Genomic DNA, 27,151 nt, shown 5'->3' on the forward strand with positions numbered 1-27,151 from the left:
TTGAAACAAATTTGTAAGTGGAACTCTTTTATTTGCAGTTGTGTATACCTCCAAAACAAAATCCTGGCTTAGCTACTGCAATCAACTGAATTTGTAATTGTTCCACGAACAAAGGCCCATGTTCATGAAAAAGGAACAACGGGTAAATTTCAATGTTAAAAAATAAAAGCACACATTGAAAAAATGGTAAGGCCATGCATGTTCAGGCATACAAGTGGGAACTTACCACTCTACTTTGGGTAAAAAAATAAAGAACCTAAAATTTAACTCCGTTACAATTAATGCATAATCAATTCAATAGCACATTCTTAATTTTGCATAAAACCCTAAACCCCCGTAAGAGCTTGTTCATCATCAAATCATCCTTGTAAAAATCAGATGCCATCTGCATATTCAACAAGAAGTGGGAATAGTATCCTGTACTACCTCTGACGATGTGGTATAAATTATTTTAGAAAATCAAGCTGTTTTACATAAAATATTTTTTCTCTAGGCACTCAGCTCGTTGGTGAACCCATCATTGACTTTTGATGTGTGCTTTTTTTGCTTTATCTCATGTGGCTGTTGCGTATTTCTTTGCGCAAGACATTATACATATGTTTATAATATACACTTTACTGCCAAGATATGTTGATGCTGATCATTGAAACTGGCTTATTGTACAATAATTTCTATTCAGTAAATTTTAAATAATATTTTTCAGAAAGCAGGAATATATACTGGTATTTGGAATGTTTATCTTCCATATGTTCCTATGGTAAGAGTCTGTGAATATTTGAAGTACTAGTTACTCTAACAAGGAGACAACCCGAGGTGATAATCACCGATTTTGTTCAAAGTCAGGTATAATGTACACCTCCATGTAACTTGAAAAACCTGCAAGGGAAACGTTGCGACAGGCTTTCGTTTTGCCATGGCAACCGAAAACGTTTTTGACAACATGATTTTGAATTATTTCCATTGAAAATAACATGGGACTCTGAAGGATTACAGGGTCCCCCAATTGTCCAAATTGCATTTAAACTTGATCAAATAAAATTTTTAAAATCAATTTAAAATTTTTTTAACGTTTTTGAAATTTTCTAATTTTTTCACTTTTTAAAAGGTTACCCAGGGGGGACCCTTAAAATCCTTTAGATTCCCATGTTATTTTCAATGGAAAAATCCCAAATCATGTTGTCAAAAACGTTTTCGGTTGCTATGGCAAAACGAAAGCCCGTCGCAACTTTTCCCTTGCAGGTTTATTAAGGTACATGGAGGTGTATGCTATACCCGAGTTTGAACAAAATCGGTGATTATCACCTCGGGTCGTCTCCTTGTAAGTAGTATTATGAGGTAAATATTTCACTTAAAAAAGTTTTTCAGTTCAGTTAAAATTTTCAATCGGTGAATACTTTTCGCCTGTTCTCAGACTAAAGGGGTACTCTTTTAACACTAAAATGAACTATTAGCCTGTTTCGGGGTTGAGAATTCCTCTACACCATAAACTATTCGTATGTTCCAGATTTTACAGGTTTTTAGGGCTACTCTTTTTACTCCTTCTGAAAGGTGGTGTAAAGAGAGTAAACTGATAAAATCATCTGCTTATCTTCTAAAATGACTCAAGCTATTGGCCACCACAGAATCTGAGTATAATGACTCTTTTTAAACTACCCCGAAATACCAGAACAAGCGAAAAGTATACATGAATAGTATCAACTTTATCATGGATTTATTAGTAAATTTTTGAATAAAGAAAATACATTTGGAAGAGATGGATTAAAGGTAATCAATTAAAATTAGTGGAAAGTTCCCCTGAGATGGAGGAAGACATATCTGTCCAGATAACATTCCCAGTACGTTCTATGCATTCCTGCAGAAAATGAATGCTACCAAAAGTTCCTTTAAATAAATGATTGTTAATTAATAAACTATAAAATAATCGCTGATCAATCTTAAGCTACCCAATATTTCATAGTATTCAAGGAACCAGATATTACCAAGTACTGGTAACTAGCATTATTTAGTTGATAAAAACTTGAAACCCTATAGTTCTTCTCATACAGCTTCAGGGGGGGGGGCATGGGGGCTTTGGAGCTGCACCTGGTACAAGTATCCAATTTATAAAAGTAATAATCATCAAGGCTACTACCCAAGTCATCTGGTGACTTATAATGCCTTTAAACAGGTGGCCGGGTTACACTAGCTGATATGAAGGGTAGACCCGTTTTAATTAAATAAAACAATTCTCAATACCTTGATATTTTCAATTTTACCCAATTACATGTTATCATTACTCATTTCTAGCTGAAATTGGCTGGCCCGGCCCATAATAAAATTCAAATTTGAAATTATTAACAGTACTATTTAAAACTAATTAATTTAAGAATAAATTAATTAAAATTCGATCATTAGTGCCAGCCTAGGACTAATAATAATAATACCTTAACCTCTTTGTACTTCTCCAAAACTGACAAATATTTAAGCTCATTAAATGTGCAGGCCAAAGTTTTCATGGTCTTTTTCATTTAATCGAACAGAAGGCAAGATGAACGCCTTAAATCCAACAGAGTTCTAGCTTTTTCTGTGACGAGGAATTCTACCTGGTCTCTTTCACTCCCATAAAATGAATCTGCGATAAATTTTGCAGCATCTTCATGTCGCTTACGGTTCATCTTTATACCATCCACTTCTAAAATTATGTGGCCGACCTTTAATCCTCCAGCTTCAAATGCTGCACCACTTGCCTGAAAATAAAATATGATTGCCCTTACCAAAAAATAAGTGGTCTTGTAACTTTTTAAGTTGGTTTTAAGTTGGTATTTGGAACAAATGCCAACTAAATACCAACTAAAAACCTACTTAAAAACCACTTTACACCAACTTAAAACCAACTAAAAGCTTTCTTAATAAAGACCACTTAAAACCAACTTAAAACTTACTTAAAAAGACCTCTTAATAAAGACCACTTAAAGCCAACTTATAACCTACTTAAAAATTATAAGTAATTATCTGACCACTAAAAACCAAATTAAAACCAACTTCAAAAAATGAGCCAACTTAAAAACAACTTATTACCTCTTTAAATAGTTTATTAAAATATGCTGGGAACTTGAACCTACTTAAAACCAACTTAAATGTGAAAACCTACTAAATACCAACTAAAAACCAACTTAAAACCAACTAAATACCAACTAAAAACCAACTTATTTTTTGGTAAGGGTGGACCGTTTGTAATTAATTTGGTCTAGAAATAGCCCTGCACTGCCATTTTGTAATCATCATGAGAATATATGAGCCTTGACGAGATTTAACTCAACGTGTTAATAGGGAGCTAAAACTCTATTAAATCAACTTACGTGTATACTTATAATTCGGGGAAGTGGTTGGGTGGTATTCGCTCCTCCTTCAATAGCAATCCCTAGTAATGGGCGTGATTTTTTAACAATCACTCTAAAATTGTTTCCTTCTGGAACTGTTCTGTGACCCTAAAAAAAAAGTTTAAATATGAATACCATCATAAGTAACATATTATCAATAAGTATGACACTTCCTATTGTTTAAATATGTGACTGACATTCTAGCCAAGCTCTGACTTGAACTTGCACTCTAACTGAGTAGCATGTTATCATCCTGGGTAGTAGTAAGTTTCCGTTTCACCATATTTAGACACTAGGGTACTCAGCACTGCATTTTAGTACAATTTTATTTAAACTATCTATTAAAACCATTAGATAAATTTTTAAGTACAAAAAGCTTTAAAAGGGATGACCAAGGCCTAGAAGGCATATTAGTCTTACATTGAGGTTTTGCTAATTTTGACTTGACATGAATAGAAGATTAAAATCTAACTTGTTTACAAATGGAGATACCCCTTACCAAAAAATAAGTGGTCTAAGAACTCTTTAAGTTGGTTTTAAGTTTGTATTTGAGACAAATACCAACTAAAAACCTACTTAAAAACAACTTAACACCAACTTAAAACCAACTAAAAACAACTTAACACCAACTTAAAACCAACTAAAAACTTACTTAAAATGTTACTTAATAAAGACCACTTAAAGCCAACTTAAAACCAACTTAAAAAATAATATGTAATTTTCTGACCACTAAAAACCAACTAAATACCAACTTAAAGAAAAAGGCATTTTCCCACCAACTTAACTAGTTTACTGAAATATGCTGACCACTTAAAACCAACTTAATATCAACTTAAATGTGAATACCAAATACATTTTTACATTATAAGGTGGATTCTTAGTGATTGAACTTTTTTCAATCGTGTATTTCATATTTTTTATTGCAACTTAATTTTAATTTACTGCAAATAGTAGTAGGAACCCACTTGGAAATCAGCTATGCTGAAGAGGATATCCCAAATAAAGAATTTATAACTTGAATTTTCATATTTTTTAATATTCTGAAGAATCCAAACATATAATAATATTTAATCTACATGCCTAGAACGTTGGCAAGAAACCGCCTTTATAAACACTGTAGAGATCACTTTTATTTGAAAAAGGCTTTACTGACAACTAACAACTTAAAGCGCAACATGGTCCTTTTATCCACTGTTGTGTTTGAATATTATTTTTGGGAGCTCAAGTTTACTTTTTACTAGTATTGACGGATATTTTGTAATTTAAACTGATAATGTATCCAGAATGGATGCTTTCTTTAAATTAGCCCTTAGATCATTGATGTGAAAATAAACCGTAAGCCATACTGATGGTTAACAGTAATAGAAAGTGTAGGGAGCTGTTGCCACGCATGGCATGAAGGGCTTGCCACCCCCATCCTATGCCCCCTTTACATTTACTAAGATTTTGTTATACACACAACTTCCAAGTTGCATTGCTCTTTAAGTGGTAATTTGCCTCTAAGTGCTATTGATTGAAGTACCACTTTAAAACTAATAAAGTATAATGTTCTATATGGATAGAATGATTACAACATCTTTAAAAAATTAGAGTAAAGGTACAAATCGATACACCATCTGGTTATACTCAATTTTACATATTAATAACAATGGAAATTTAACAGTTGCTAAATTGACTTACCGGCAACCGTACAGAAGAGCTTCTATGTTGTTGAGGTTGCGACATGTGACTTTTGTCAGTATGCAAATTCTGGGAAGTGGTATAAGTAGAATCAAGAGAATTCTTAAATCTTCGAGATTCAGTTCGAGGAGAATTTATTGTGTGAGGATCTGGTAATGACCTATGTCTTCGTACCTATGTTAATATTTAGAAAGGTTTAAGAAGGGCATTCTCTAGCTTTAATTAATGCTAAAAAATCTTACATAGTTTAATCTGTGTAAGGTTTTTTAGGCATCTTCTACAGTATGACCCTCCACAGGGAGTATTGAGAAAATTAACGAATCTCAGCCATAAATTAACATTAAAATGGAGGAAAATTTAAAAGCGTTTAACATCTCAACTGGAATACAAATACATTTGTGTAAAATTGATGCATTGTCTCAAAATGAAGTAATGTAAACTAAAATTAAATAATTTTTAAAATTACTGGGTTGCTTTTTTGATTATTATTATCATTTTGATACTTTTTTGTACTTCAAAAAAGGTAAGACATGTTTCATACATTAGCCAATTTTTGTTGTATCACATTTTTTTTTACTAAAAGAGTTCCACCAGCCTAGTAAGACAAAAACACGTGCCCCTCCAAAAGCTGTCCAAGGAAAGAGAACCAAGAGAAATCACAGTAATACACGATAAATTTGTGTGGTCTAAGAACCATAGCCTATTGAGGTTAGATACAGAAACTAACTAAGTTGGACAGGGTTGAATCCCCTATCGTGGCTGGTGGAACGAACCCTTTAAAGTGTAAAACATACCAATGGATGAGTAGGAGAGGGAATTTGAAGCCAAGAATTGTCTTCATTTCCTGCCCCATTATTATCAACTGATGCAGATTCTTCAGTAAATGATTCGTTGCAAACTGGAAGACCAGAATTCAAATGATGATCCATTTCTGGCACTACATTTGATACTCCTTTTTCGTTGCTTAAGATCACAGAAGGTGGCATTAAAGAAGGCACAGCAATGGGAACTGGAAGAGGCGCTGGCAGACAAGGACTTTCTTCCTATTGTAATGATTAAATAAAACTGTTTAGCTAAAAGTTATCCTAAAAAATGAGGAGACCATACCCTGGTATGAACCTGATCATCAAATGTAACAGTAGGTACATCTGGTCCTAAAACCTGACCATTATCTCCAGTGTAGTCTGGTCCATCTTGAAATGGAACTTCACTTCCTATGCTCCATCGTCTATCCTCAACTCCTGAGCCCCAAGTTACAGTATTTTGATTTCCTAATTTAAAAAAAAAACATAAATTACAAATAAAAAAATATAATATTTGAACTAGCTTGTGGTGATAATGGCAAAAGCTTATCAAAGAGTAAGTACGAATGGGTATGAGAAAGAATAAAACTAGGATGTCTCTTGCGACCCAATACAAAAGCAAAGGATACTGTTTAACCAGGGTAACAGATCAGGATGACAATTAACTTTACTCCCTAAGCCACTAGTGTTAGTAGCACACTCTGATTTTACAAAACGTGAAATGAAAAATAGTTTGTCAAAAGGGGAAATATACTGAGACTAGCCTACATGGTATAACAAATTGCCTTGAATGTGCAATTGAGTTCAAAGAAATAGCTCTAGCTGTTTTTCTGGATATTGACCCTTACCAAAAAAAAAGTTGGATTTCAGTTTGTATTTAGTTTGTATACACATTATTAGTTGATATTGAGTTGGTATTAAGTAGGCTCAAGTTGTCAGCATATTTCAAGTTACTATTAAAGGGGTAATAAGTTGTTATTCAGTTGGTAGGAAAGTACTGCTTTTGCTAAGTTTGTAATTAGTTGGTTTTTAGTAGTCAGGAAATTACATAATATTTTTAAGTTGCTTTTAAGTAGTTAAATGTAAATGTTGATTCTGGTTTAGTAGGAAATAAGTTGATTAATAAAGATGATTTAAGTTATTTTTTAGTAGGCATTTGTCCCAAATACAAACTGAAAACCAAGTTGAAATACAAGTTGTCCTAAGTGGTTTTTAGCCAACTTATTTTTTGGTAAGGGGAGGGGGCTTAATTGAGTTGCTCTCCCTCTCTAAGAGCAGTATCACATTGGTTACGGGCCTACTCTTAGGTAGGCATCAATGCTCGGTAGGCATCAATGCTCAATAGGCATCTCGATCTATGTGGAGGGCATGCCTTGAAGAGGAGGAGACTTCCTCTCATGTCATTTGTGTCTGTGATTTTTATGCGGTTTGAAGGTTTGAGCATGTTGGAAGGCACAGGTTAGAAATGAGAGCTCTTTCCACAATCTCACTTCCAAGATGGGGCTTTTTCAGGACTAAATGGCCAGGTTAAAATGCGTAGGAGTGGTGGCAAGCCCTTCATGCCACGCGAGCCAACAGCTCTCTACACTTACTATTAAAATTAATCTTATTAGGTTTTTATGGAAAGGGGATACCAAAGAACTCGGAGGAAAACTTCTTTAACCAGTGGGGAGAGAACTGGCCAACTCAACACAGAAGGAATTGTTCCGAGTTTTCACCCAGTACCACAAGCTGGGATCGAACCAGGCTAGCCACCCAACCTATTTCATTTTTATCAACTTAACCCCAAATATTAATGCACTTTCATGGACTACACTTAAAATACAAGTTTGAAAAAGTATATATTAACTGGTTGATTGTTTAAAGAACCTATATTATTAGCGACTGCACATTCAATTTGCTCTGGTGCCTGGCTCCAACCCCATTCTCTCTATAATCAAGGTGGCTGGTATGCATAAAAATTCCACCTACTGACATTGTAACTAGTGAAATTGTACATACTGACATAAAACCATTAAACTTAAACACAAAAAATATTTTAATTTTTGGGGGATACATATTAGCACAATGGTTAGGTGGGCCCAGCCACACAACCCTACTAATAATAATAAATACACAAATTTTGAGCTGGGATGCATTGTACACGCATTTGTGGTTTGATGAGCAAATTGAGAAGTTTGAAAACCAAGTTTATTATTATTTTTGTTATTATTATATTTTAACAACTACCAGTATACAAATGAGTGACGTAAAAATTACTGGACAAACTAACCATAGTTTTGTCTTTTATCATCATGGCTACCACCTTCTCCTCCACTACTGTGTCTCCTAAGCATAGTTCTTCTTTTGGCAGTGGCAGCATTGGTTACCATCCTTGACCCTGTAGCTCTTAAATCAAAAGAATGGCGTGGGCCACAATAAGATGGCTTCCAGTTATTACTTAATGTTCCTAAACAAAATATAATTTAATGCATACTTTCGCAAACTTTCATAATTCAAGACTGAGAATTTTCCATGGAAAAAAACGTTTGTTTGGTAGAGGCGTAGCAATTTTTTCAATTGGGTCCCCATCCCCTCCAAACCAAAAACCTGGCTAAGCAACTTGGTACTGGATTTTGATTATCATTAGCATGAATGTAAAATGTGAAATAATTCAGGTTGATGGCACTACCCCTCTAAAACAATGTAATCCAACTCATGATGTTAAATTTTAGCCACATAGACATATATATTTTCATGTATTCTTTTGCGCTGAATGAATCCTTAACAGACATTATATACTCTTCAACGTATATATGGTCGAGGTAAAAGTGATCACCCCCTATTATTACCCCAAATATTATTATAATAAAATATTTGATGAACGGATATTGAAATATACTTATTTATACATTTTGTATATTTTCAATATTAATTTAAATTAAATTTAGTTTTAAAAAACATTTAGTTGAAAAAACGTTATACTCTAGCTTCTACTTGCCCAAAGAAATGTTCTGTAACTTTTTTCCTAACTGGCAAACTGGTTTCATATTTTGGTATTTTGTAGTCTGCGTAATTTTTTGTCTGCTGGGAAAATTTTGTATTTGTGATAATAATTTGAGGTTTTCAAAATTTAGAATGGAATTTGCAGTGTGGAGTAAGTATGATCAATTAATCAATGTTAAATTTTGGTAAAGTAATTTATGGTTTATAAGACAACTTTTTATAATTTTCTTGATGGAAACTTACTAAAAAGGAAAGGTTAATCTTTAGCTAGCTATTTAAGTATCTGAGTACTTTGGTTTAAAAATAAAGCTTTATTATTTATTTATTAAGTGTGATCAGTTAAATTAAATAATTAATATTTAAATAACTATTTTTTTATACTAAATTTGATTGCGTAGTTGTTTTGGATAAAGTAATCATATTAATGGTACCAATTCTTAAGAGGGTGCTATTTATAGTTTAGGAGTAATTTCAAGTAAACTCCCAAAAAAAAATTTTGATCACACTTACTTACATTGACCATAACTAAAAATCAATTTATTTTAGGTTAGTTTCATGAAAGAAATTAGCGTTGTCTATAATTGAGAAGCTGGAACAACAAATTGTATTATTATTAGTTTGTTGGTGATTCATACTCTATCCTTGTCTCTAAATTCTTAGATCACCTTCTAATTGTATGTGTACAGATTATAGAATCTCTTGTAGGATTCTTAAAATAATATGGATGGCAAAATCCCACAGTTTAATGACAATTTTTATTACCGACCATTGCTCTTAATATTTAAGGTTACGACACTGCAACACTCGCTGTATGAATATGTATTGTTTCTACTTATGACAATTTAAGTTATCAAAGGGCTTCAAGTGTTCCACCGGCTGAGTAATAGAAACATGCCCCATAGTCAGTCTGAATTTTAGTTTCGATAACACCTATTAAAAGAGAATGGCCCTGTATTTTGCATTATCTAACTATCCTATTTCACAGCCTGGTGGAACCCTGCATGTGTTCACTCCTCGGTTTTTGTCAGTGTGTGGCAAAATAAATTTGGGTCAACACAGACTAGCGGATGAAGTTGAACATAAAAAGGGTAGCCACTATACCCGACTTCAAATTCCCATTGCGTCCAATTCCTGTTATTCCATTTGCCAGATCAACACCACTATCTTCACTTGGGGTGTTTAGATCATTACGATCACCTCTCATCAAAAATTCAGGAGTCTTTTCTTCGTGCATACCAGTATTGTGAAAGTGTGACTCAGAAACATGACCAGGAGAATGGTGGAATTTTCTCAGACTTGATCGAGGCGATTTCTAAAAAACAATCTTACTCAATGATTTTTAAATATAATAGTTCAAACTTCGTAATACTTACACACGGTGAAACAGATTGATCAGCAATGTCCTCAGCAACATACTTCACAGCTTCTTTGCTCTAAGAAAGAATACAAATGTGCTTAATTCACAAAATAAAAATGAAAATATGAAACCTTAAAACTAGGGAAGTGGGGACAATACTTTTTGGTACCAGTTCGGAATCGATATCGAATAACAGTTAAATTTCCAATGATAGTTCAGTTTGGTTATCGGTTCATGGAAACTTTGAAAATTCTTATCGGTTTCAATTTTGAGAAATTTCGGTTTCTTAATAGATTAATAGTTTATTTTCGAATACAAATAGATTAATCGTTTTTATTAGGAAACTAAACAATTAGATAACCTAAAAAAGAAAATTGGTTAATTGATAAAGCCTTAGATATTGTCTAGTATTTGCTATTAAAAAAAAATTACCATAACTTTTAAAATTGAACAAATATTTATTATTAACTAACCCTGCTCACTATCTTTATTCAAACAATTAACTGACTTTTGTTTTGTAAAACTACAATAAATTCATGCGATCCAATTCTGTACTCTGTCTGCACGGAACTAACCAGAGTGTTAGAGAGGAGAAAGTAAAACTAGAACTTCTCTTTGAAAGCTGGCTGCTTCTCTCCATCAAAGCAAGTGGCTTCCCCCCTCTAATCGGCTCAGAAAGCAGCTGCCCAATGTGTTTTCAAAAACATCTGACATCACTTTGGATAGGCTCCTTCTTTAACTCTCTGCTCCCAACCTATCCCCCAACAATTTGCAGTTGGAAAAGTGGCTTTAGGTGTTAAAATAACTTCAATACTCTATTTTTTTTATTCAGATATATAGTAGAAAATTCAAATAATCGATAAGACAATCCAACCAAATAAAAAATAATAATTTTCAAGTAATAAATCAATAACCAAAATTATAAAATACTTCAAAAAAAGTATCTGAAAATTAACCGAACCGATAAGTCTTGGCGAACCCTTATCCGCACATCCCTACTTAAACCTTAAATAAAAGTATAACTAATAAAGTATAGATCCTGTAACCCTTACCAAAAAATAAGTTGGATTTCAGTTTGTATACAAATTATTAGTTGATATTAACTTGGTATTAAGTAAGCTCAAGTTGTCAGCATATTTCAAGTTACTAGTTGAAGGGGTAATAAGTTGTTATTCAGTTGGTAGGAAAATACTTCTTTTGCTAAGTTTGTAATTAGTTGGTTTTTAGTAGTCAGTAAGTTAAATATTATTTTTAAGTTGGTTTTAAGTAGTTAAATGTAAAAGTTGATTCTGGTTTAGTTGGAAATAAGTTGATTAATAAAGACGATTTAAGTTATTTTTTAGTAGGCATTTGTCCCAAATACAAACTGAAAACCAAGTTGAAATACAAGTTGTCGTAAGTGGTTTTTAGCCAACTTATTTTTTGGTAAGGGAAAGGTTATTACATCTAATATTTATGGGAAATAATTTCGATTTTAGAACTGAAATTATATTATATTCTCGGATATCTTTAGGGATGCACAGGTGTATAGTCCATATATCAGCCAACCATAAATATAGGCCGATATTAACAAAGTTACCTATCATAATAGTACTGTATACGTTAAAATCATTAAAAAAGACAGTTCAGTGCACTTTCATATCATTTTATTATAATTTTTCATTAAAAATGTTTGCAAGAGCACATCCGAATATGTTTCTTGTAAGTTTGCGGCAGTTTATCAAGAATTTTCTTATTTTTAAAAGTTTTCATGGAAATATTTTTTTAACGATATTAGAAAAATAGGTAAATATGTCGGTGCATCCCTAGATATGTTCGAAGCAAATTTTTACTAACACTATTCCAAAACATGATGGGCAATTAACCAATTTTAAAATTGATATAAGATGAATAGATGGAATTGGTTTTATTTTGTTAAATATTAGTTTGAGTTTATTTTCAATATAGGCCCTAATTACTTAAAAAAACTACATTAAAGTTTTAAGTCCCATTTAAACTATTTCGGAAATATTTACACATCCTAGTTTAAGCCGTTTTTATATTACCTACTAGGATTTAGTATTTCCCAAATAAAAACTTGGTTTTACAGTGACTTCAGAGAAAAATCCTTTGAACTTTTTTATTTTACCTCATTTGATAATTTATTAATTATGCCTATGAAATATTTGGAGTGCAAGCTAATATTTATTTTACTACCAAATGATGTTGAAGCTAATATTTGAAATGAACTATTCAGGTTTCAAAAGAGTATTTCTGAATTTCTAAAGAAACCTAGCCCTTGCATTAATCAACATTTTTAATGTCCATTCATGTTGACATGTCTCATGTTTTGTGTATTTTATACCATGTAAATGTTTGTTTTATAATCTTTTACCACCAATGCTAGCTCATACAAATATAGATTAGTGTCTTGTTGAACAGTGTGAAATAAGCAGTAATATTTTTCTAAGTATTGTAAAAACTTTTCTTTTCTAGTATGTTTAATAATACTTCTAATAAATAAAGGGTTCCACCAGCCATGATACTTCCCTGCCCCACAAATTAGGATGTTATCTTCGGTATTTCCCACCAAAGGAGAATGGTGCTGCATACCAGACTGTATCCATGTCCAGCCTTTAAATCACTATTGTGCATATGGTGGTTGGCAACTCTGCCAGGAGAGAGGCAGTAGCAGAGAGAAAACAGTGATACTGGCAGAAGTTGAAGGGTGAAGTTTATCAAAGCCAGAACATGGCTACTTAATTGCTATTCTACACCAATGACCTCGACAATTGTGATCTCAAGAGTTAGTTGGTTCTCATTTAAAGCCTAAGCCAATGATAGTTTAAGTTTATGGGTTATTGTGTAGCTATAAAAGTTGAGTCCCTAGTCAACTGTGCTGGAGCTACGTCACAAGGCCAAATAGGTGTACTTCGTCCTTGGACAGGTTTGGGAAAGCACACGTGTAACTCCCCCTTATGAGGCTGTTGGAACCCTTTAAGCAAATGGGTCTATGTAACCGGCCTTGATTGTATTATAGCGCACAATACACTTGGCAGAATTATAGTAAATTTTACATCATCTCACTTTCATGGCTTGGACTTCCCTCCGATAAATTAATTCATCAAACTTGTCAAGATCTTCAGGTCTGATTAAATTTCTGATTTCTGTCATCAAGGTGTACTGCACATAAAAAATGTTAAGGATATTAATATATTAAGCTACAATGGTACAATATAAAACAAATCAAAGATTTTGTGAAGCATGTTTGATGGGCATTTTATAGATTCAGGGGCGTGTCTATGTTTTTACAAGAGTGGGGGCAAAAACAATATGCCTAAAACGAAATTTAAAAAAAAACGAAATATTTTAGTTCCAAAACTTTTTAATTTAATGTTTTACACACAAAACCATGACATACTTGTGCCAAGAAAACCAAACACAAGGATGTCGCATGTTCAGTCAAACTATCAGGTTGACTAAACATGCGACACTGTAAGTATACTGAGTGACTTACTTTTTCAGGTGTTTCTAAGAGTTCCAGCAACACTGCAACAAAGGCATCAATGGTCATAGATTTAGTTTCATATTCGTTGTGGTAGTAAGAAAGAGTAAGAAGTTCTCCTTGGCTTAAAAGCTGAGCAGCTTTAGCATCAACTCTTTGCTCTGCTAAGATACTTTCTTCTGATTCTTGTGTAGCTGATGCTGCATTTTGAGGAACTACTTTGTCTAAAATACTATCACTGCACTCAAGTTTCTTTCGTGAGCTACTATGTCTTGATAACCTATAACCAAGTAAATAATAAGTGGGGTCACAAAATCCTCCAGTTTTCAATTCATAACAAGAAAAAATATGAAAAAAAAAAATTAATATATCCGAAGGATTGTCTGTCTGCAAAAGACATCAGTACCCTTCGATCGCCTTAAAGCACCTACACTTTGTAAATTGTTCTAAACATAAAAAGTGAGTGAATCGCACTATGAATATATGTCCACTCTTCCAGCCTGAGATGCAGAGGTCCCTATGGTTTAACTCCGTGGTACTCCTACGGTTTACATTTAATTTAATTTTTTCATTAATAGAGAAAATAAAACAAATTAAACACGTGAAATTGGTAACCATAGTGATCGGTATTCAAAATGGCAAGCGACAATATAAGACACTTTTATAAAAACCCAGGTGGCTCGATTTTCTTTGCGGGTGCCAATACACACCCTTCAAGCGTTATACTTGTAGTGTATTAAGCTTGCAGATTGTCTCTTTGTGTTTCGAATTGTGTCATACAATCGTGGATCAACTCTCACACTAAGAATTGTACAATCAACTCAACTAGCTGGGGGCTTAGAGGAAGGACGGACTTCCCAGCTTTAATTAGGAAATTAGGTAAACTTGCTCTGTATTTCGATGTTTGTGATACAGAGATATACACTCTTTTATATCCTTATTTGTGACAGCTGCCATTTTATTACAGGTCTGATTTCAAATAGTGCAAGCAAGGCCGCTTCACGCGGTCAAGTGCACGCGACGTCTCGAGCTGATGAGCACGTGCAGGCGCCCTTGCCTGTACTATTTTAAATTAGGCCTGTAGTGAAATGGCCGACTTCGTAAAAGAGTGTATAGTTCTCAAAGAAGTTTTGGTTGGAGATTGGCTAATACTTATATTATATAATTATATTTAAATAAAAGAAAGCGAGGTCAACACAAAATATTGGCCAATAGAACAATCAGATAAGAACAACAAGACAAACATTTGCTACTCAAATTATTTGTGAACTAGGGCGCAATAAACGCCATCAATATGTTATTAAGAAAAATTAAGTTTATACAAAGTAAGTTAACACACACCTGTTAGGGTTATTTTCTAATAGTGATGTGAACTGGTTCCCAATATTTGATAAAGGATTGAAGGAAGAGTTATTAGTTGGTGAAAGGTTTTTTGGTGTTAGAGAGGAAGTAGTAGCAACAGTAACTCCAGATTTGTCCGCAGAGACAAAAGATTGAGGTACTTTACCAAGTGGGCGAATAACAATTCTCATTTTAGGACTATGCTGAAGAGTTTCTGCCGCATCTTGGTGGCTAATATTTCGAAAATCAACATCATTCACAGATAAAATTTGGTCACCCACCTAAAAACATTTCACATTCATTACATTAAAGTAAAGAAACAGTCATAATAAGTTAACATGGGCAAAGGTTTAATCTATTTTGTAATTAGTGTTATACTTTCAATTATTTTTAATTGCTTAAAAGATTTGACCTCTAAAATGTTCTTCAAGTAGAGGCTATTTACAAATACTTAACACAATATAGCGGAAGTGGTTTGTAAAAGCATTAGTAAATGTTACACATCATACAGTTTTACAATTTAACCTAAATTGTTTACATTTATTTGTTAATTTGATTTTAAGGTTCATGGCACTATTATAATTGAGGGCGGGATTGAGTGCTGAATGGCCAGATATAAAATATTATAAACCTATCGCTTTTACAGAGTGAAATGATACATTTAAGTATTCATTATGTTAAAAAAATTCAAGCTTTTAGCAATAATTTTACTTGTGACCTTGACTTAATGAGTATCACAATCCAATGAAATTTACCTGCAGTCCAGCTTTTTCAGCCACAGAGTGTCGCTCAATTGCAGATATAAAAATTCCAAGTCCATACTCGGAGCCTCCTTTAATGGTTAATCCAAAACATTCACCTTTTCGAACCTCAAAACCGACCTGTTTGAGAAAAATGTAAATAAAACGAGAATGTGTCACTCTAAAAAATTATACAGAGAATAGGACTATTGGTCTAATGATGCTGCCGATACTTTATCTAGCGCCAAACTGCCTCTACCAAAAAAAGTTGTTCGCAATGCCACAAAGGTATTTTATTTTTTAAGTAAATGTAAATTTCATTTTCTTCTGCAAAAACATGTAATAAAGGTTTAAGAAAGGAGAGGAAATCTATTTCGGATAAGAACGTCATGAACTCGAGGGCGTGTTCTTTGGGTCCAGATGACGAATGTGGTTTTTACATGATGGAGCACAATCCCATTTCAGTCGAGATGTAAGACCTCACCTGGATGTGACATTCCCCTTGAGGTGGATAGGACGAAGTGGACCAGTTGTGTGGCTGGCCCGATCTCCCAATTGAAACCTGTGCGTTTGTTTTATCTGGGGTCATTTGAAAGACTTAAAGGGGCTCCAAAGTTCGGTGGCAAAATGTGTGTAAAGTCAGTAAAGTGCGAAATTTACGGTTAACTCTGCCCGCCTCTGCCAAGGCCGAGTGAGGGGTTGGGGGGAAGGAAAAGCATGCTCAATTTTCTTTTTTTTTGCCACCGAACTTTGGAGCCCCTTTAAGTCTTTCAAATGACCCCAGATAAAACAAACGCACAGGTTTCAACCTACTTTTACCCTTTCTCGCCATAAACTAAATAATAAGAAAATGGACACTTCTCTTAATCCGCTAAAATGTTTGGATTGGCCAGAACTCAGCTCCTCCCATGACCATGGCACGAGATTTCATGCGCCGAGACATCCAAAAAAAGAAAATAAAACCAGAAGTTAGACATCCGACGACTTTAGCCTGGGAGGCTGGTTTTTTCTCATAGGCCTGGGAGGCTAGAGTTTTATAAAAATAAGTTTGAACAAGACTTCGTTTCCGTTCATCAAGTTTAAAAAGAGTATTAACTTAAAAAGAGACAAATCTGTCCAAATCGGGAAAGTGCGAAACTCTTCATCGAAGTCATCGTCCACCATCACCTTCTATCTACTAACCTACACCTGTGGCCAAACTTTTCACTAATCTACGTTTTTCCGCTTCCGGAGGAGTGCATCGGTGTATGGTACCCAACGAAGAGATAAGTACTTTCGTCTAATACATGGCTGGGCTTTAGCGAAAATAAGGGCAGAACTCGTCACAAAACGGTGGCAGTGGCAAACAATTCCTATTAGAGACCAAGGTTTTTAATTGAATTTATTTAGTGTAGGGGAAAAATATGTATTTAGTGGGAGGGTAGCTTGAAGATATTTGGGGCAGGAATAGATTGGGGATTGAAAGTGTACGGTTTTGATAAAGGAGTCAAGAATTCCTAGTGTATATTTTCCTGTATTGTAATGGTGTATTCATTTGACCATTGGCACGATAATTCTTGCGAATAAATTTTAAACGTTAACCTGGACCCAGAACAATTATTTTGATTCACAGGAGCTCTCCTTCCGCATGTTTTATTTTTAAATGTTACAGCTATCTAGAGAACCCCTAGGAAGAATTTAAAGTACGATAAATATAGCGTAACAAAAGGTGCCAATATGATTTTGAAAACATAAACAACATCCCATGATGCACAAACTCCAAATTATAAGTATGCTGAGCCTAGAAATTACATATCCACACCAAAGTCTAAGGAAGACTGAAATAAGCAAGTTGTGCTTGGCTCAAATAGAAGTATACTTACCACTTTTGCTCTATTTAACAACCTTAATAAGTGTGTTTATACACAATTAGACCAGTTTCTAGATGAAAATTACAAACACTCCGAGATAATTTATTTTTTAGATTGCACAAATCCATTTTCTGGCAAGTTAATTTTCAAATAGAACATAGCCCTTTTTTGCGGTTCGGCTTCTATTCAATGTAGATTAAGCTCCTCCTGCTTCCTTAGCACCATAGCAATGGTACCTTATTATACATATAATATCCTGGCTCAAGGAGCTCATCACCATTAGATGATGATTAGAGATAATAGCAAAAGTAAAAATTGAGATAAAGTCTAATACTATCGCCTCGACCTGTGACATCTTATTTGAGAGGTAAAAAATTCTTGGCTTTGTTGATGCCTTCCCCCTTGCCACTTTTCAGGAACATTAAGTGTATCGATGTACTCTGCCGCGGTAAAAATAGTTCGCTTTAAAACACACAGATATCAAACTATCGCTTGCAATAATTTCATAATTCATTGTTGTAATTTGATTTGTTTATTTTCAAATATCCCACCATTAACAGCCAATCATCGATAGTGAAGTTACACTTTTTACCGGTGATTAAAAATTTGGGCTGTTTGCTATTTTTGTATTTGGCTTGCTCTCACGCGGAATGTCACGCTGTTCACGAGTGTTATAAATAATGTACTTATGTTTTATTTTAGTTATATTAAATCAGTTATATTGTTTGTAACGGATCCGGTCACCGGATGGCGTCCGGGTCCGTTACAGTGAACCCTCCTATTTTTTATACAAACATTTTTTAGTTATTTTCGCTATCAGCCGCTAGAGGTATAGCAGTCTAGCGTGGGCAGTATAAATGTCCTGCGCCACGGGATTTTATTGTCTCTTTCTCCTTGTCTCGCCCGGAGATGGTTGCCCATGAGGATTCCGGGTCAACGTTTTGTATCCCCTCGTTGGTATGTTTTTAATCTTTGCCCTAAGAATTTCCTTCTGTATTATAAAGATTTCCCCGAGATATATTATGGCTGAACGAGGTAGTTCCGATGTTATTGTAAGTGTGATTATATTTCTGAATATTGAACCTGTTTTTGACTGAATCAACTCCTGTGGTGATTTTCACTTATAAGACTGGCTTAGCCCGAACCTTAACTTGTAACCGCTTACCCTAATCGTGTTACATCCTTAATGGGATACTATTTGGGAAGGCGAAATGGTTACATGTTTATTGAGCTATGATTGTTTTATTGCCATAATTTGGGTAACAATTTTTCAAAATAAAGTATATAAAGTAATATGATTGAACCTAAAATACGACATTTTAAATACAATAATACGACTTTTTTCGTGGTTTTTAATTAGTTGACATTCAATTTTATAGCTAGGAAAGGAACATATTAATTGGTTTCATGAAAAATGACTAGCCAAAGGTTAAATATTGAAGAATTATGAAGTGATTTTTTCGAACTGGATGTAACCTCTAAAGCTATTGGCGAGTAGTTGTTGAGGGATGGAAGTCTTCACTTAATTAAAATCTTTAAAAGAGGTCTAAACAAAACCAAGTGCGAAGTAAAATACTAGGCTAGCGTTTCTGAAACAGAAGCGGATGATTAGAGACGTCGAAAGTGAGGACCGAAACAATGTGTCCCAAAATTCCTCGGAATGCACTACTTTTTGCGGGAAAATATATCTACTAAAGTGCTTTTCTATTGGTGGAAAAGACCACATGATCGATAGCTCTTTAAAAAGGATGTACGTCAAGCATGGTCCATGGAAGGTAAAATCTGAAGGCACTATAAGACTTTATCTCAATATTTTCTTTTGATAATAGTACAAATTGTATTACCACTTTTACGCAGCTCTCATTTGACTTTTTTGACTTCTTCCACGCAGCATGATGACTAAAACTGAGATGACGATCATGTTTTGAAGGTGAATGAATTGAATCACTGTGATCAAAAGATGACCCAACTGGAGACGTGTCATTAGATCCATATTTAAGAACTTCAGAATCAGCAATTTCCTAATATCATATAAAATAATGGAGGTATTTAAAAGGTGATGAGAGCTACTGGAGAGAGAACTATATAAAAAGGGGAAGAAGCTATAAGAACCTATGTTTTTTCTAGAAAATATGGTGATAGGAATAAAATTGTGCAGTTTCTAGAGGGCTAAAATTTCTTTTTAAGAAAGAAAATTCATTTCCTTTTACAATCAAAATTTCTTAATTTATTGCTACATGGTCAGTTTAGGATAACGGAAGTAAAAGTCTAACGTTTCATAAAAAAATTCACAAACTGCTGTCATGGTAACCAGAAAACGTGATCAGGCAGCAATAAAATTCAATTGTGTAAGGAAGGGTGTTAATTTTCTTCCTTAAAAGCAAAGGTTAGTCCCATCATCCCATGTATGGATAGCTAAGTCAATTTAATTTTCCCAAGTAAAGTTTTGATCAAAAACTGTTAAAGTATTGTACAAATCACGAAAACCAAGTCTACATTAAGTTGCCTACAAATCACGAAAAGCTAGCCTAAATTGAGTCTTCTACTAATCACCAAAGTGAGTCTAAATTTAATCTTAAAAAAAGTGACCAACAGTGGGTCTTAAAACCAATAAAAAAAGTGGGTCTAAATTGAGTCTCAAATAAGCTCAAAAAAAAGAAGTCTATATCAAGTCTTACATAAATCTTAAAAATTGAGTCTAAAGCAAATCTTATTTTAAGTTGTTTTTAATACATCTAAATCAGTCTTAATACATTCAAGTATATTTTAAGTTTGGTTTTTGAACTGAGGTTGACTTATTCAGGACCATAGGACTATTAAGGCCCCCCCTAAGTTTGAAACGAGTGGGATTTTAACGTTAGGCTAATGACTGGCCAAACTGGCAACATGAATCCATCTGGTGGTGAAAAACTGAAACTTATACACAAATCCCCCAAATGCATTTTACCAGATGGTAAGAGGTAGTATAGGTGGTAGGGGCTTAAAAATTCTAAAGACCCTCTACCAGATGCGTATGTCTAGCAAATTTTGATACACTAGAATGAGTACATTTAGAGTTATTAGCCCTTCAACGTGGTCTCTGGTACATTATTTTTATCACAAACTTCTTGTTTTGTCTATAATTCCTCGACTTGTTATTCATCAAATTAGGTATGGTCAAAGCTGTTTAGACTTAAAATAAGACATGGAACACTTTTCATATCGTTAATGGTTCTCGAGATAAATTTTGAATGACCTTGAAGACATCGTTCAAGGTCATGCAAATTTCCATTGTCAAGATACAACCTGAAATTTCAAATTCGTAGTTAAAACACATTTTTAGTTATTAGCACTGGATTGTTTTTTTACACCTTGTATAATAGAGCAAATTTTATTTCAGCAGTCAAACGAGTGCAATATGGTCAGTTAACTTAAGAGTGGCTAGCTCTCAGTTAGCCCTGGTTAAGAGCTAGTGATTAGCTAATTGGTAGTAGCTATCTAAGCTATATTATCTCCTTTTATTAGGTATTATAATTGTAAATTGATCTAGAGAGCTTATTATACCTGTTGTAAGTACTTGGGATTCGGAGGTGATGCGGGTCTCCCAGTAGGGTCAATCCAGTAATGATGCATTGAATGCGCACCCGGGGAGGGAGAGTTTGTTGATGGTCTGTGTATTGTAGTGCTTCCTGATAAGTATGGCGGCAAAGTTACTGGAATGTTTTGAAATGGACTTGGTGGTAGAACAGTCAATTGTATAGTTTTATTGGAATGAAGAATCTGAAAAGTAGCATTTGTCTAATAAAAACTCTTCTCCGCTAAGAACATTTCACCAATTAATGTTAAAATAAAGCTTTGCAATAACTGAAGAGCAAAACGGAACAATCCTGAATCCAGTGGCGATAATAAGGACCCCACAGGCCCTGCAATGCAGGACCGCCACAGGGCTTCAGGGGGCCCCTAAATTCCTATCAAATAATATGCTAGATACCAAAACCCAGAAAAGAGTTTCGCGGTGGGCTAGGTTGTCTTTGCTGCTCCACTGCCTGAACCTAAACTAATGTAAACAGCAATTAGTTCAGTTTTAGTTCCTCACTCTTCATCTAATAGAATGGTTACAATGCGGATGCTTCTTTGCATTCCATATTGAGAAATGACCAAAAGTTAAAAATGGCAAAAAACTTGAGTAAGTTAAAAAAACTCAAATCTCAACCTGAAACTTGACCGGTACCATAAGTGGATAATAAACATAAGTATGGCAAAGAACAAATTCGGTTAATGATAGCCTGTCGGGGAGTGATTGCGAGATAGGAAGTTTCCGAACAGAAAACTCGTTCCTTCCTACTCTTTAAATTTGCAAAATAGTTGGTTAGTTTGATGGCGAGAAATACGAGCGTACACGAGTTTAGGTTTGAAATTCGAAAAAAAATATCTTCAGAAATGGAGCCAGTGTTTATAATAGTTATGTTTATCTTCCGATTCAATAATTCATCATTATTTTTGAAATCATTTCAATTTTTAATAGTCCTTGGCTGATCCGTATAAAAAGCTGCCAGGGGACTGGCGGCAATTTTCCGGGCTTCCTCCAAATACTAGGAGCAGTTCGTGGACAGTTATCAGTCCGTCGGTACATAACGGTTTACGTTGTCATAGGCGAAACAGACTATCATTAAAAATTTGCATTGAATAGGAAGTGTCATACTTATGTTTATTATACACTTATGCTTAAACTTATAGAAGAATATCATAGGATTACACTATACAAAAAAGTTTTACAGCAATTATATACCCTATCAGAAAGAAATATTAATACTAAGTCTGCCTGGCATAACTTGCAGTTGGGCCAACTAAGACCAATATCCCACTGACGTGTTTATTTATTGGACTGGAGAGGGAGTTGAGATTTGTTTCTTGGCTTAAGAAATAAATATTTAAAATGGTATGTATGATATTAAAATAAGTTACCAGTATTATAAGTCTAATTGATAATTGCATTTTCTACACCATACCTCTAAGGCTTCATCAAGGCTAACATCAAGGAATGATAAATGGTTAGCCGCAAGTATCTGGTCGCCTCTTTTGAGACCAGCTTTATCAGCAGCACTTCCTCGCTCAACCCGGTGTACGTATATGCCTCCCAACCTGCTTTTTCTTCTACTAGCTGAGCTTCCAACCTAAAAGTGTGGAGTACCACTTTTAAAGGTAATAAAAAAGAGTATACAATCTTACGAGAGTAGTATCCATACAGGCCATTAAAACATGTACCTTTGCAGACTCAACGTACGGATTTCCTGGCAAACCAATACACTTCATCACGGCTTAACACAATAATAATAATAATAATGATCAGCTAAGCTAATACCATAGGCCTAAGTCAACTAGTGACTTGTAAAGCCAATTACCAGTGGCCGGGTTACCCACAGTATTATTCCAAGTATCGATGGTTGGTATGACGAAATTACAATGAATAACCAATATTTTTTAGCTGAAAGCATAAGAAAAACAGATTTTTTCAAGTATTTTGGAAAATCAGCGGAAGCCTCCGAAGGTATATTTCATGGGAGAAGGATACTTCTCTCATTAGATACATATCATATTTCAGATAGTAATTAATAATTAATTAATTATTAATAATAATACCTTGATTGTGAATCCCAAAGAATCTTTTTCTGGTAAAGATCTACGAATGGTCAACTTTCTGATGAGCATATTTTCATTCTGGTTCAAATCTTCGGATGGAATATCATCAGAATGTCCCATCAAGCAATCCATTTCTTCGTAAGAGCCCAATCCATTAGGTGAAGTCTCATTACTGAATTTATAACTTGAATGCCGACTAGGTGAGGCCTTCGGCTTGAAAGTTGGCAGAGGAGATGATGACCTTAAAAAAAGCATCACAGAAAAGTTTATATTTTAATAGCAACATATTCTTAGAGCAAAGAGAACAACCCACACAAGAAAAAGAAATTAACTAACGAGCTTGAAAAAATCTATAAATTTTAATTCCAACCCCTCAAAGCCAACTGAATTTTCATCTGTTACCAGGAATAATTTTTATTTATTTTGTATCAAAAATTGCCTGGTACAACTTTTGGTTATTCCAAATATTTTCAGCTTACCATGAGTGTCTGTTATGTCGATTAAACTAAGCCATGACACTTTTTAGAGTTTTCCATTGGGCTGCTCCGAGTGGTCTAGGATCTCCCCGAAAAACGAAACGTATTCCATTAGGGAAAAAGGAGCGGCTCTGAGACGGATTCACGTTATCCATTGACCCTGTTGCTCCCTCGTGGATTGATCTGAGGTACCCCGTCTCTCGAGACAGAGCGAAATTTTCAGATTGCTCGTATCGCCAATGGAATACGAACTTCAAAACACTTTTGTTTGACTTTCAGGAGATAGCAGACGTTACCCCTCTCTCTTAAAAATTTGTATTACATTGGGAGCAATTTAGATCAGTCCTCCGATCTAGAGCGATGACATAGGAGACAAAATCGGGTCACTCTCGGAGTGGTTTCAAATAGTGTATCGTTATATGCAAAATATTTATGCACCGAATAAAAACCATGGCCTGAGATTCCGCATTTTAACCAGAATGAAAACCACTCGTTTTACATGGCTTGATACCAACAAAGATAGTATTAATTTTTATTACTATCTCAATGGCCAAAAAAGATATGAGAGTTAAGTTACATAATAGACGTAAACTATGTTAAAATAGCCTAAGGCCAGGAAATTTGCCCACAGCCTCGGAATAAAATTTAAACCCATGTTAAAAAGATACTACAAACCTAAATCTAGTCCCACCATCAGAGATCTCATCATTATACACGGTTTGTTGGTAACTTGCTAAGGTAGTAGATGCCAATGCAGGCTGTAGAGCATTCAAGGATCTTCCATTTAGATCAGGCAAAAGTTGAGATGACGATGCTGATGACGAAAGTGAGGTTCTACGATAAGATCTATCATAAATACTATCAGAGCTCGGCACTTTTAAGTACGTTCTGTCACTACGTATAGGCCTTCTTTCTCCATGTGTTTGAATTAGGCCATGCTTTGTAGCATGCCCCATTTCATTCCACATGTTGTTCGCTCAATGATGGTAGTGATGATGATGATTAAATGACGATGAATCTACAAAAATTATATAGAATTATATCGTTAGGCATGATTAAACTCTAAAAATAAAATATGGGGAAACACTAGTGCTCGAAATGGACTCAAAACGTACCGGAACGCAGATCCGTTTAAATTTTTCCTCATATCATTCTGGTTTGTATAGATTATTTTTTAATGCACAGCTCCCGCTTTTCAGTATAAACGGAAGTTTTGAAAGAAAACACGTTCCATTTCGAGCACTGGGAAGCACATAATAACACAAATTTAAAAATTGAGATTGGAATATTGAAAAGAACTTTTCACATAATTCTGAAAAGCCACCAATACAGAGGCTTCCTCGATAGCACATGGCTAATCCTTGTTTCATAAAAATCCAACAATGTAAATAAGAATTAGTATTCATACATGATCAGAAAAATTCTAAGCGAGGGGTTTGCAAGTAGTTAGCCTAAAAAAAAAGGTCATACCACTTCAGCAAAACTAAGTGCAAATGTAAACAATTTTAATGAGACTTTATGTATATACACTGATTAAAGTTCTCAATTTTTAATATTTATGGCATTAAGTGGAAAATAGGTTTCTTCAAAGGATTCGACTGATATTCATTTGCTTCAGAGTTATTTAACTATAGAAAAACAAATTTAACTTACACTTTTACTACTGTTTGCATCTACAGCATGATGTTTACTTTAAGACATTTCTTAGTTGATAGTTGAATTTCATTTTATGCTTGAACTCTTACAAAAATATAGAAAATGATGTAGCTAAAAAATGAAAAAAATATAAAATTGAAAAGGCAATGTGTTTGAAAAACTGCAGTTTCAAGCATTCTAAGCAGTTTTCCTAGTTTCTCTTTACGAGATGATTTGAAATAGGAATATTAACTATATCTTTGAAACAAAGGATACTTCATAGTTTAAACGTAAAAGTTACATTGAATCATGACATTTCTCTATTTATAGAGAGAAACTACTCTGTAAGAACTAAGCATCTAGAGATGCATTTGCTACTTTCTGTCGTTTATGACATATGTAATAACATCTCCGTTGAAACATTTTCAATGAGATCTTGTTTCACACAAACATAGAATAAATGGACTAAACAGGTTCATACGGTTATGGTTATATTTCTTGTTTATTCGAAACATATATTTCTTTATAAGACCAATCAAAAAAGAAAAAAACAGGGTAAAGGTAAACGTGTTATCACAATATCAACCCACTAGATAAACTTGGCATATCAAAGACACTAGCATGAAAAATTTAACTTGCATTCCGACACCGTTATAATGTGGGGCTTCCCTAATTTCCACTTCACATCTAAAATGTTGATGTACATGTATAGTGTATTTTCTTATGAACTTAACTTACATCCTTTGAACTAGGTGTCATTACAGAAAAATACTTTTTCGCATACTTATGAGTTACTATATTACATACACCAATAACTTTCAGTAACATTGACAAATTTTTTACGCATGCATCCAAATAAGGTTAAAAATGTATTAAAGTTAAAGCTACAAGATAGCAATAGTCCCACTCAAAATATATTTCTATGTGGAACAAAAACCATCCCTCGTTTACTCCACTGGTCATTATTGCCAGGTAGCCATCTAATGGCCCTCGATTTAATGAGAAAAAATATATGGATATTTTAATTTTTTAGTTAGTCAGTGTTTTATGGTGATACACAGCCTTAAGTTACTTACTAAGTAGACCTATAAACATTTTGTAATCAAAGTGTACTAATAGGTTTCGTAAAAACGGATTTCTTCAGGTTCTTGATTTGGTCAGCCACCGAAAATAACTGTTTTATTTTAATATAGGGGGGAAAATCATTGCATTAGCAAAGTTAGAAAATTAGGACTATCACTGTTCACCAGACAGAGCACCCTTTCAATTTAAAAACAGCTAATAATTTAAAATCCAAGTAAAAACATAACATGGCAAAACTTTATGTTAAAAGGATAATGAGTAAACCAACAACCCCAAAACATTAAAATTTCCTGAGTAATTACCATTGAAATTTCCATATTCAACACTACCATTTTTAATTTTCTAAGCCTTTGTTTGTCAAACGAAAAAATTGAGAAGATAATTATGCGACTAGTCCAACAGAAGATACTGAGATCCGGGGACAGTAAAGGTAGACGTTGAGGTATCTGGTATATTCTACGGTACCGTTCGCAACCTAAGCCTATTGGAAACGTTTGGTCCAAAGATTTATATTAAAGAGGACTATTTGCTTCAAATTGAAATTTAGCTATATAGTGATATTTTTAAAATTGGTTAAAATATCCTAAATTCACAAACCTATATAGTTTTATGGGAACTTTATTAACAAAAAGGCTATAAGCCAAACAAAAAGGGAGCGTAATTTTAAATTTCGTTTTCCTTTCAGTCTGTGTACGTGCGCACATGCGCATAACTTAAAGTACATAGTACTTATATTTGA

General features: G+C 34.1%; 1 protein-coding gene across 2 annotated transcripts; it reads right to left on the bottom strand.

Moving 5' to 3' along the window:
• Positions 1-1,117: 1,117 nt before the first annotated feature.
• dysc (whirlin protein dyschronic) lies at positions 1,118-26,813 on the bottom strand. Of its 2 annotated transcripts, XM_090175618.1 has the most exons (20): positions 26,715-26,813; positions 25,348-25,461; positions 24,370-24,712; positions 23,219-23,459; positions 22,588-22,752; positions 21,143-21,358; positions 19,444-19,620; positions 15,765-15,890; positions 15,010-15,290; positions 13,681-13,948; positions 13,251-13,346; positions 10,201-10,260; positions 9,929-10,139; positions 8,115-8,291; positions 6,147-6,310; positions 5,834-6,082; positions 5,040-5,213; positions 3,339-3,467; positions 2,424-2,726; positions 1,118-1,881 (listed from the first exon to the last, which is right to left on the bottom strand). In XM_090175618.1, the coding sequence occupies exons 3-19, from the start codon at positions 24,660-24,662 to the stop codon at positions 2,508-2,510; spliced, it is 3,246 nt and encodes a 1,081-aa protein (XP_090031744.1). In that variant the 5' UTR covers positions 24,663-24,712; positions 25,348-25,461; positions 26,715-26,813; the 3' UTR covers positions 1,118-1,881; positions 2,424-2,507. The 2 variants fall into 2 exon arrangements, with proteins under 2 accessions (XP_090031744.1, XP_090031745.1); XM_090175619.1 differs by lacking the exons at positions 24,370-24,712; positions 25,348-25,461; positions 26,715-26,813 and adding an exon at positions 23,698-23,745.
• Between the last annotated feature and the right edge of the window lie 338 nt (positions 26,814-27,151).

The sequence above is a fragment of the Leiobunum rupestre genome, chromosome 5 (genome assembly GCF_980474605.1).
Source record: "Leiobunum rupestre chromosome 5, qqLeiRupe1.1.hap1, whole genome shotgun sequence".
In the NCBI taxonomy this organism is placed as follows: domain Eukaryota; kingdom Metazoa; phylum Arthropoda; class Arachnida; order Opiliones; family Sclerosomatidae; genus Leiobunum; species Leiobunum rupestre.

Bases quoted from the DNA above. Each gene is read 5' to 3' on its own strand.
- dysc (XM_090175618.1), bottom strand. From the start codon at position 24,662: ATGTGGAATGAAATGGGGCATGCTACAAAGCATGGCCTAATTCAAACA. The intron at 21,359-22,587 runs GTATGGTGTAGA...GCTACTTTTCAG, and splicing joins GCCTTGATGAAGCCTTAGAG to ATTCTTCATTCCAATAAAAC. The intron at 15,891-19,443 runs GTAATACAATTT...TTTCTCAAACAG, and splicing joins ATGAGAGCTGCGTAAAAGTG to GTCGGTTTTGAGGTTCGAAA.